The sequence below is a fragment of the Pleurodeles waltl genome, chromosome 6 (assembly GCF_031143425.1).
Source record: "Pleurodeles waltl isolate 20211129_DDA chromosome 6, aPleWal1.hap1.20221129, whole genome shotgun sequence".
Lineage (NCBI taxonomy): Eukaryota > Metazoa > Chordata > Amphibia > Caudata > Salamandridae > Pleurodeles > Pleurodeles waltl.
The window spans coordinates 120,734,431-120,746,805 of NC_090445.1; the positions used below are offsets into that span (position 1 = coordinate 120,734,431).

The 12,375-nt window shown below is 44.1% G+C and overlaps 1 protein-coding gene across 1 annotated transcript in view; it reads left to right on the plus strand.

Moving 5' to 3' along the window:
• Positions 1 to 12,375, plus strand: part of TBKBP1 (TBK1 binding protein 1) — a 279,179-nt gene that overhangs the window by 165,248 nt on the left and 101,556 nt on the right. The window contains exon 7 of the mRNA XM_069237503.1: positions 4,842 to 4,903. Within this exon, the coding sequence (XP_069093604.1) occupies positions 4,842 to 4,903 (62 nt within the window). The remainder of the gene's footprint in view (positions 1 to 4,841; positions 4,904 to 12,375) is intronic.

The window sequence follows — 12,375 nt, forward strand, 5'->3', positions numbered from 1 at the left end:
TGCTGAGCCTTTAGTAGTTTAGCAAAAGATGTCATGTTAGTATTACAGAGAAGATGTGGTGGGAGGAGGTTCCAGGGGAGGGGCCTTGTTGGTTCATAGATTCGAGTACAATGTATTTTCCATAGCTTTTTATAGTTTTTTCTTGGCACCAAACATTGCATGCAGCATTATCACAGAGAGATACATGCAGTTTCAAATCCAGACACCCCCACCCGTCCCTGGTACTCCCTTACCCAACCATTAAGTAGTTGGTCCGGACTCCCCCCACAGTATGTTCATTCATTGTACTTTCAATTACGACCTTCCCCGTTGACCCACCAGTGTCGTCATTAAATCCAATAGGAGTACACCATTCCCCCACAAATATTATGACATTTCTAGGAGCATGAGTACAGTGTTGGGAGTCCTGTCTTAGGCGTTTAATTTGGCCACATGGAATGAACACTATGGAACGGTAGCTCTAGCTGCCACATGCACCTGTCGCAGGATTTCAGTTCGACCCTCTGTTGTGCCCGAGTGATGAGTTGGCCAGCAGAGTGGAATGTTGTCTGCAGTTTACCCATGCTTTTATCTGGGTAGGCCCTAGAAATTCAGTTTCAATAACTGATGTGTGGCGAGCCACCACTATAACAAGAACAATGTGGTGTTCATTTTGCCCAAGCTGATGCATCCCATGGAGATGTTAGTGAATGAACATGTGTTAAGGGTTAACTTGAGTGGCGAAACGTCAGTGCCGAAGATAACTCCCAAATGTCTGACTGAATTAGAATGGGTCGAGGAAGACTCAAAGAAAGAAGCCGGATCTGACACAAGCCTAAGGGTTTGCGGAAGGATCTCCATTTTAGCGGCATTCAGAAATAAAAAATAGTCTGTTTTTTTTTGCACATGTTGGAGACAGTTGGACGCTTCCCTTTTGTTTTCTGGTTCTTTTGCAGCGCATATGTGTATTTGAGGCTCGTCATGATACACTTATCACATGAGCATTTTGTATATGAATGGACCGAGTTATAATTGATTAATGTTGCTTGAAAGGGATTATCTCAACCACTGAAGTGCAACTTTTCACAGTCCAAAATTAAAGCCTTATTTAGAGTTTGGCAGATCGGATACACAGCAAAGTACCAAATATCCTGTCAACTGTATTACAAGTGCATTATAGACTATAGCGCATGTAGTGTGGCAAGTGGAGTATCCTAGGTTTTGACCTAGCATACCATCTGCCGAATTCTAAAAGGAGCCCTTAGTTTCCAGTAGAGGGGAAGGATGCTGTAATCTACTGTGTTAAAGGCTTCCTACAGGTTTAGAGACTGAAGGAACAGATTTGGCCACTGTCCCTTTTAGAGAGGAGTGCTTACCTGGTTCTCATGGTGGTATTGCCTGTGCCTCTCTGTGCTCTGAAAGCTGTCTGGAGGTCTCTAAGGTGGTAATTTGCTTGAGGACATCAAGTGCCAACATGGATGCCCTGACACACTTTTTGATGATCTACATTAAAGCACATTGACCAGGTTTAATAGTTTTTGCATGGATAGAGGTTAAAGGGGTGGCCACCAGTTTGAATTTGTTGATATTGTTGAGTTTGTTGTCTTTTACTAGGGCCAATAGGGGCAAGCAGGTGCTTGGTGGTGTAAATTCTTTAACATTTTCTTGACAGGAAAAGAAAGGAGTGAACTGCAAGGTTTTGTGTGGAGAAGTGTGGCAAAATGGTTAGAGCAGCAGACCCTGATGCAGAGATCTGGCCCGGGACCAGGGTTCAATTCCCACTGCGGTGGGTCAGATAATTCTTGCATTGGTGCCTAATCTAATTAATGGGTCCCACTCTGTAACTCTGGGTGATAGCTTGCTTAATCTCCACAATGGCTCTCACAGTGCTTGGATGCCTGGCTTCACCCTGGGGCTGTCCAGGAGTGGGTGCCTCACAGGGAAAAGCCAGGAGGGGTTCCTCAGCAGTATGCGTACAGCGCCTTGAGACCCTAATGGGTGAGTAGTGCGCTATACAAGTGCAAAGTTTACAGTTTCATGTGAGCCCAGCACTCAAAGGGTTTGTTATTAAAAAAAAGAACCTAAGGACTTTGTAAAGCTGTTGTGATGGTTGCCCTTAAAGCATTGCTGAAGGGACTGTGATGAGCTCTTGGTAAACCAACAAGAGTTCTTTTAAAGAGTATCAGCTTTGGTGATTCGAGTATAAAAATGGATTTGGTTGCTCTGTATTATTGCCTCTTTCATGGATGTGATTAGAGGTTCTATCAGGCTAAGCAAGACTCTTTCCATCAGTTTAATAGAGATCTACTTTTTATTTTAAGAATTGGAGCTCTTTGACAAACCATGTTACTTTTGGCTTTGGATGATTTGTAATTCCTTTTTGTTAGAAGAGCAAGTTTATCCAGAGTTTGAGTGGTGATTTAGAAGAACTGTTCAGGGATGTTGGAAGGGTCTTCTATGCGAGTACTAACTATTGACTGAGAAAATGAGGGGTGAAAATTTCTGGCGCAGCGGTTCCTGTCACTGCTCTTTTAAGCTTTTTAAGCTTGATGCACTGCTACGTCAATATGACCTCCATTTTTATTTTCAAACAGAAAATCGCAAAGCAAAAATAAAAAGAACAATGTCTCCTTCACCATTGGAGCTATCTCCCATGGCGAGGGGGAATTTGGACAGTTTTCACTGCCCTTTACCTAAGGGTTTTCCTGGTTGTAACAGGCAGTGAAAACTGACCTGTCGGTCCGCCCATCCAAATTAGGTGGGTGGACATAGAGGCCACCTCCGGATTGCTGTTATTCTGTCAGGCCGGTGGAGGAGTGTAAACATGGCAGAGACGAGTAGTCTCCGCCATGGTTACAACAAAGGCCCGCCCCCATATAAACAGGACAAATGAGGTGGGTGGCCCATTATGTTGGCAGTAAGGATACTCTGTTGCCACTGCGATAGAGTATCCTTACCACCAACATGTAAATAAGTCCCTAAGACATTTCTTTAGTAACTTGCAATATAATGTTTTGTGCTAAAGTGTAGTCGTTCGGGGATTCACTTTAGCAATAGCTCTGTGTAACCATCTCTCTGTACTTTGATGTGGAACTTTTAATTCCTGAAACCTAAATGAGCATACCTAAAATATTTATTCACTAACACTTCTTTCTATGACTTGAATAACTACATCAAGCTTTGTCACAATGCACTCTCTGTAGAAGGTTAATGATAGTTACCCTTAACTCCTGTAGCACTACAAAATAGTCAACAATGTTAATATCCTTCTGTTCCCTAGTCATTGCAATTTGTGTAAACATACTTGAAATATAATACCGTGTTCGATGGAATTTATGGGTGGAGCCATGGCCTGATGGCAGTGGCGTCCCCTGGGCCTTGTAAATTTTCCTCTGTGTGGTTTTCGACGTCTTACTCACGGTTTGTGTATCGTCGAATCCTCATACCTAACATGAGCAATATTGTCCAGGCTAAAAATCCTTTGTTTTCCATCACTGGACAGCCCTTACTACATGTAAGAGCCCTCAGTCTTGGATGAACAAATGTAAGTGTTTAAAAGTAGTTTAAAGTCCACTTCCACTGACAACACTTATTTCTGAAATGCTTCGCTGTGATCCCAATACAAATCTGTGGCAAAACTAGTGGCTCTTGCCAATGGAAATTTGAGATTCGGTTATCAAGGGTCTAGGTGCCGTAGCATATTGTCATGATTGCCTACCAAAGATGCTGTGGGTCACGAGGGAAGTTATACACAGATTTCCACGACTGCCACCTTCTCTCCAGACCATGCAGGAGGCCATGGCCAGCTGTGTATTGTACCCTATTGCCAATATGATATCGCAAACCCTCAGTCCAGACAGTTCCAACTCTGCAATGACCACCAACGTTTCCTTCCCTGAAAAAGACTCAGAGCAAACAGGTGTGGATTCTTACTCACCCACGCTCATCCAGTTCCAAGCCGTAAGCGATGCCATCAGCCCTGATTCCCGACACTGACCAGAATAATGGCTAACAGCTAGTAATGGCCGGATGTGGCACTTGTAAGAAAAGGACATCCAGATTGTGCAGGCATTGTGCATGGGAGACTCGACCACTTGGAGGTGGTCAGTTTATTCATATAGTCCACGATGAATTGTGCCAAGTCCAGGAGGTCAGTTGAGGAGGATTCAGGTTTTTAAGGGAATGATAGATGTTTGTATGTAAGGAAGATGAAGAAGCAGCCAGGAAACGAATACGCCATAAGGTTAATCTACATTTGTACATTTTGTTGATTCATCTTACATATGCTGATTTTTGCTCTTGCAGGTTTTGATAGCAATTTTGCGTTTGATAACACAGTATCTTCTCTGTTAGGTTCTCTTTAGGTACATCCCTCCTATTTCAATGTCCTGTATTCCCTAAGATTCACTCTTCTCTCCCCATTAACTATGGACTTTCCTTGTTAAATTTGCAGTTGTTACTTTTTTCCTTTACGTTTTCTTTACAAATATTAGATTTTATTCTGCATTTTCTTGCTTTTTATGATTTCTCACCAGTCTTCCAATAGGACATGACCCCCACACTCCTAAATACTGTATGTATAATATGTGAGTTTTATTGTTTTAACTCACACGATGATTTTCTCCTACGTTTTTCTCTGTGAAGTCTATATTTAATGCAGCAACATCCTCTATGCAAGCATCCTTCTTCTTGGTCTGGTTCACGCTTAAGAAAACTACAAATAAATAAATAAATAGTTGCCACATTAAATCTTGGTTTCACATCTAGGCTTAGGGGTGGATGCAATTAGTGTGTCAGGACAGAGTGTGCTTTGGTAAAATGTGGACTTTTAAAGGCTCAGACTTTCTTGTTTTTCTCCCCAGGAGCTGGCCTCCAGCCAGTCGGAGCGGGAGGTGGCATGGCTGAAGAAAGTGGGTGATGACCAGTAGGTGACGTTTTATATATTTTCTTCTATCTCTCGCTTTTATCACATGCAGGGGCTTAAATGACAACATAGCATCTGAAAGCTAATTTTTAAAAACGTGTGCACCTATTCTCAATCCAACCACTAGATGTCGCGAGTACATAAAGGATAAAAATGTATAAAGACATGAAGCCGGAGACGTATTGTCACAGGTAAGTAACGTTTTCCTTCGGTAGTAGGCACATTCTCTCAGGACTCCTTATTTTGTATTTCAGTTGCTGTTTTGGGTAAACTATGCGTGGGGATGGTGAGATTCACCTCGTTGGTACTTATACTTCCTAATAGCATCTTATTTTATGCCTTGGAGACCTGTTTTCCGTCGCCAATGTAATTTCTAGGGTACATTTTTTTTTTTTTAAAGTCCGGGGATTGTTGGAGTCGAGAAGAGGGAGTGTATATTACATATTAATGCATTCTTTGAGGAAGAACGCAGTGAATGGTAGCTTGATACTGACCCATACATGGGGCAAGAGGAGAGTAGTCCAGTGAAGGGCCTGTTTATGCTCCAAAGGTGCCTTTGACATCTGTTGTTTCCAGGGCTTTTTTTGGAGGAAGGTAAACTGGGGAAGGGTTCAAAGGAATTTAAAACTGCTACACCTTATAAAAGCCACATTACCAAATTTCATACATGCAAACTACATTCCAACCACCCCACACTACATGACACTTAGGGCCATACGTACGAACACTTTTTCCCATAGAGACAGAATGGGTAAAAACCTTTGCTACATCTGGCCCTAAATCACGCAATATGACACCTCTAATACTACATCAACTGCACTGCACACCACGCCTAAATGACCACATTGTGCCACGCATTGCCACATTACAACATGCTCGTCCAGATGATAGCAGTTCATGCCAGTCAGGCAGTGTCTGGTCGGTAGAAGGGACGAGAATGATGGAATAATGCCTTTCTTCTTGTGACTCATCATTATGCAAACCACGTGTATGGGGCACCCAAAGAGTTCCCTCTATATCTGTAAAGGAACCTCACCTTTCTCTAGAAGGCTTTGCCCATTTGTCCCATATTCATCCTTCTAATGTGATCTTTAAGTGGGTTGTGACTGAGCTCAGGTGTGGATTTGAATTCTGCCTAGAGAATGTGGCCCCAGTCATAACATATTTCCTCTTCCTCCTCCTACAGGCCACCCCATTCAGTTCTGTATGAGAATGGGGAGAGGTAATTACACTAACCTTCATGGCTTCCCAGAGTTTCATGCTACAGCATGGCTACTTACAAACCTTTTCTCAGGGCCCAAAGGTATGGTCTGTGGTGTCACCGAGTGCTGCATTGATGCCAGGAGGGTGGTAGCCGAAGGGAGGTGTAAAGAGGGGGTTGGGGAAGTGCAGCGTGTCAGTGATGTGGACACTGAGTTGTTGAGTTATTTTGAGAATTTCACTCCGTACTGCCCTCCAAATAATCTCCCAGTGTCCAGAAGAGTTATAGATTTGAGAGAACGGTATGCTGTATCTGAGTTGCCATCCCTCTACCACACCCTGGCGTTAGCCTTCTCTGCTTGCAATTGCTGCCTTTGGTGAATCAAGTGTACAAAACATTTTGGAATGAAATAGAATCTTGAGCCTAAAAAACTCTTTATGTTAGGATATCTGTAAACATTATGAATTGTGTAGAAATAGGCTCTGTTAAGGTAGCAGGCTCTGTAAAAACTCCTAGACAAAGCTTCCCCTAACAAGGTGTACAATTCACTGACCTGTGCAGACAAACTCAACCTCCCCTGCCAGACCTGGGACAGTGAGAACATTTTAGACATGGCACTAGAAGACTTGACGCTTAATCCTGGCTTCACCACTTTTCCAAAACATGCTGGTTGCAAATTGGGGGGCATGCTTGCAAGCCCCTTGCGCCTTTTTGGCCACACTAGCATCACTTTTTTTTACGTGTTAAGGAGGCAATTTCCCAATGCCATATTTTCAAAGTGCCGCAATGCATGCATTGCGCTATTTTGTAACCCCTTGCGCCATATTATGCCTGCACCTGGCATAATGTATGCAAGGGGGCGTTCCCACACAGGGAAGCCTGTAAAAATGGCGCATTGAAATTTACAAGCTTTCACTGCGCCATTTTTAGCATAATTGTTAATGCCTGCCTGAGGCAGGCGTTAAAGTGACGCTGCCATTATTTTTAATGGGTCGCCCTTGACTTTGCAGGATTAGCTCCATAATTTTTGGCGCTAATCCTGCAAAGCACCAAGATACCATCAACATTTTTGATGCTATTATCCTAACATGCGCCATGGTGAGCCCTATTGTAAATACGGCGCACACATGGTGTCATTAGGAGGGTGCGGTGTGACGCATGAAACTTTATGGACTCGTGATCATGACTGATGTGCCACTTCCTTGTAAATATGCCTCTCTGTATTTAAAGTGTGGGATGGTTCCACAGCACACTAGCATTTCGCTCAGGTTAGCATTCCAACCCATCATTCTTTTGAACCCAGACATATTCTAATCAGCCTTGACCCTGCACCAATAGGACCATCCCAGTCCAGCTGCTCCCTGAACCATAACACAAGCTACCCTAAACTGATTTTCTCCTGACTGGGGCTCTTCAGTTGCACCTGACTGAAGAGGATCAATCTGGCTGGGGGGCACATTGTGCTAGAGCTCCCTACCAGAAGCCACAACTTTACCATAACTCTACCTAAAGTGAGCTGTTGTTCACCTGTCCTACAGGCTCTGGTGGCTGGCCTCTTTTGGGCGTCTCCACAAGAGAAGATTGAGGATGGACTGCAATGCGCAGACAGAGATCTCAGCATGGAGCAGAAAGATAGGTCTGTTGTTATGATTGGCTAGCAGTCGAGGCTAAGATTTTGCCATCCTTCTCCCCTTCCCACTGAGACAATCTATCTCCTATTGGGACAAATCACTTTGGGACAAAACATCATTTCAGTGTTCCACTGACAACAGTGATGCCCTTTTGTGAGAATACACCACATTTTAGTAGTTATCCTCCCAGCGGAGGGTCGGTGAAGGATTGAGGCCAGCAGCATGCCTAAACCCCGCTTGCTGCCACTGGGGCACAGCGTACTGGCTGCCAAGGATATTTCTTATCTCCCAGCTGTGCTTGCACACACGACGATCATTGCTTAGTGTTATGTGCAAGGATGCTTACACATGCATAATTCTGGAATGGGAGGAAGACGAACAGAGCTAGAAATATTTAAAAAAAATTCTGGCATCCAGTAAATTGAGGGATATGGGGTGACAGCATAAAGACGGTAGAGTCATGAGGAGTGGCACATGACAGTCAACTTACACATGTTATTTTTAAAAACTCTTTCCCAAAGAAATTGGCAATAAGGACAAATGCCATAGTAAATCGGTCCTTGGTTGTGTATCTGGCCACTGACAGGCTTAATATTAAAACATCTTACATCGGTAAGGCACTTGCTTGAGAGACCTTTGTGTACCCAGCAATTTCCAGGTTATCATAGCAGTAGGATAACTGGTATGTAAGGCGAGGTCTGTGCATTCTAGTCTAGCCTGACTCACCATAATGTAACATGGAAAGTTAATCCACCTGCTGCAAAGTACAAAGCGTAATATGCAGATCACGGATTTATGTTTTATGTAGATAGCTCAGTGGGTTATTTGAGATCATTTCTCGTAGAGACCCTTGTGTGTGGGTTAATTTAATGCATTTGTCACAGTGACCATAGCGTTATTTGCAGGTCATAAGTTACAATCCTTGCAAAGGAGCACAGTGAGCTATGAACTAGCATAAAAGGGGCTTCATGTAAACCACAATAATCTTGATATTTTCCCCGATTTTAGTTACTAGCCAGGAGGATCATTTGGATAGTGATAAAGACTTATTAATATGGTAGTACAGATAACCCCAACCACTGCTTTTTGGTAAACCTCACACACATTTTAAATCCTGCCCTTGTGTTTCTCTAAAGCAAGCACTTTTAACATATAGGGGATCATTATGACTTTGGTGGTCTTCCATGAAGACCGTCAAAGACACGGGCACCGGAAGACCACCAGTGCTGGCGGTCTTCTGCCCGCCATATCACGGGTACTGCTGGATTTCTGCCACATTTTGGGTGGAAATCCAGCAGTAGTTGTGCTGGCGGGCAGAGGCGCTTGGGCGGTTCCACCACCGGCCCCGCCAGTAGGACACCGCCCGCTGTATTATGAGCGATAATACGGCTTGGTGGTGTCCTGCTGGCAGTGGAAGCGCCCGTTCCCTGCCGGACGACCTCCTCCCTGGACCAGGTAAGTTGATCGTCCGACAGGGGAGGTGGGCGGGAGGGTGGGAGGTGTTGCGTGTGAGTGTGTGGTGTTTGTGTGTATGCTTGTAAGTGTGTATGCGTGTGTGTATTTGAGTGTGAGTGTTGTGGTGAATGCGAGTATGAGTGTTGTGGTGAATGCTTGTTTGTCTGCGTGTGAGTGCATGTTTGGATGGGTGTGAGTATGCATGGTTAAATGCGTGTATGAGGGCTGAAGTGAATGCGAATATGGATGCGTGTGAGTGTATGCGTGTATGTAAGTGTAGGTGAATGAGTGTATGCGTGGTGCTTGTGGGTGTCTGTGTGCATGAATGCGGGGGTGGGGGGTGCTGTGTATGGGGAGAGGGGGCCATTTAGTGCTTGCTGGGGGGGTCAGGGAAATTCCCTGTCACCGGTAGCCTTTCTGCTATGGTTTTCATGGCGGTGCTAGCGCCAGGGAAACCCTGGTGGAAAGGCGGCTCTTAATACTGCCGGCGGTCTTCTGTAGACTGCCGGGTCGGAGATGATCATCTCCGGCCTGGCGGTTCCGACCGACATGGTGGTATGAGTGGAGATGTGGTTGGTTGGCAGTGGCCAACCCGCCACACTTATAATGTGGCAGTCTTCACCGCCAGCCTGTTGGCAGTAGGATCAGAAGACCGCCAGGGTCATAATGACTCCCATATCAGTGTAGACGGTATGTGACTCCTGCACCTTGTAACTTTTATTTTCTTATATAACATTTCATAATCATTGGCTTATGCACTTATGTGATATATTGCTTCTATATAATATCAGTGTGAAGTGAAGCATTCTGACACTCCATTGGCATGAAGTGCACTATAAAAGAATTTGAAGAAAAATAAATAACTGCTGTATAAAATGTTACTATTATAAATACTCATAAAGGAAGAAACATCTGACGTTCTTGCAGAGCTTGCATATTGCTTAAATATGAAGCTGGAAAGCTTGTAAAGTAAGAACAAGTTGAATGTCTTTGTTTTCCTCTTAAATATACTCCTCAAGGTGTTAGGTTCCTGCTATCTCCCAGGCTTCATGAACAAAAGGAGTGCTGATGGCCTTTTAAATGTGGCATTTGTGTTGGGCCCAGCTCGAAGTGAAAATAAGAAACCTCCCTCACCACCTACAGGTGGCTGCTCTGATGGCAAAGCAGACACAATGTGGGTGTCCCTGAATGTCTTCCAGTGTTGGCAAAGTACATAGCGACAAATTCAGTATACTTAATAGTATGTTTCATTAGGGCCAGCCTGGATAGTTAATAAATAGCTGTTGTTTCTGGCTGGATCACCCTCATTCCCTGGGCCCTTTCAACTAGGTGCAGGGGTTTACTCTTAATTCGAATGCCTGCTCCAGTAGGTACACTGACTAATACTGTGCTGGTCTGTCGTAGTGGTGGTCGTTATGGAACAACATTCAGTCTCAGAGACAGAGCTCCACAGTTCAGATATCAGTAGCTCGACCCACTTATAGGTGTCCCACTGGCTTGGGGGCGGAAGGCTAAACAGCTGACATACATATCTGATTGGCTAAGAATATGATCTGTCACTGTCAGCCAGCTGAGCCTCTGGCTTGACAATAATTTTGTCTGTGTAGTTTTCATATGCATGCAAAACGTGTCGGCTCTGTTATATTCATGAAGGAAGGCAGAGGGAGCCTTATAGCAAGTATATCAAAGCCAGCATGCCTTGCCTTTGGAACTAAATGGCTTTGCTAATGCTTCTTAGCCATGCTGAGCAGCATCCTGGATGCTATGCAGCATGGCTAAAGAATAAAAAAAGAAACATTTGACATGAATGCTCATGTCATTTTGTATGTGCACGCACCAGGGAAGAAGCAATGGGGCGAAAGCAGCAACCGGGGCGGGGCAGAAGCAATATGGAAGAAGGAGCAATCCCAGGGGTAAGCAACCCAGGAGAGGGGCAAAAGCAACTCAGATGGCTGTGTTGGGTGGAAGGAAATTAACAGGCGTAAAAGCATGTGGAGTGGGTGGGGGGAGCACACACAGCAACATGGGAGGGTGGGGACAAGTACATGGATGACAGAGAACAACACAGAGTGCCGAGGGGGAGAAGTGCACAAGGGAGACAGCTGGATAATCATGCTCCACTCTCATGGAGTGCGTAACCGAAAAGAAAAAAGTAGTGCTTGAAAAGCAAGGACACCAGCCAATCAAAAGTGATGGGACAAACAAAAGATTGACACAATGAATGACAAGCTGGCACATGAATAAGAAGTACCCAAATGAGAGTGACAGGAAAGCCAACCAATGATAAGTAAAGGGTAAGCTTCAAGCCCCTGTATGTCCTTGGTAAGCGCCCAATATATCTTGCAACAGATAGCGCATGCGTTGTTTTGTAGATGAAACCTATAAAGGGGTAGGAATCTGGAGCAAGGTTGGCAGACAAGCCATCACATTCTCTGATGACTGCCACTAGATCACAAAATGTCAAACATGCCATCCTCAGAAGTGTTACCAGTTCATGCAGCAGATGGCAAGAACTACAAGCAGACATATTTGCGAAAGACGCCGACTGCAGGCCTCAAAGAATTAACAGTTTATCCGAATAACCTGTTAACTCGTAGATGCCTGTTGTCCTTGGTCTTTCTGTCTGCTTCACTTGAATATCCCCTTAAAAGCATGTGGTGGTTAATTAAAATGTGGGTCTCTTTTGTGTAAGAACATGGGACTGCAAGCCAGCACATAGATGAGCAGAGGTGCTTGTTAGTTGCAGTACTATAGTAGCAACTAGGGCTGGGAGAAAAGCTTTTTTTAGGCAGCGGAAGTGAATCCTAACGGTATGTGTACAAAATAAATGCTGGTTTTCATTTAGCAGTTGCTGACAAATCACTACAAGGAAACCGTTCTGTGCCCAGTGACAAGTAGTTTTCGACTATATTGATTTACTAACTACTCCCAGTGTGAAAGCTGAATAAACAGCAAAATAAGTGGCAACTCTTTCAACAAATTATGCTAGGTGCCTGTATTAGGACCATTTTCTTTGGCTACTGCGAATTAGTCGGAATCATTTTGTATACCACACTTCCATGGTGAAAGCGGTAGCGCAATACAAGCCGTTTCAGTATTGAGTCATGAAATCAGCTCAATTTTCTATTTTACCTCACAAACTATGTATTTTCTTTAAATCTAATTTTGTTTTTGACAAAAAAATA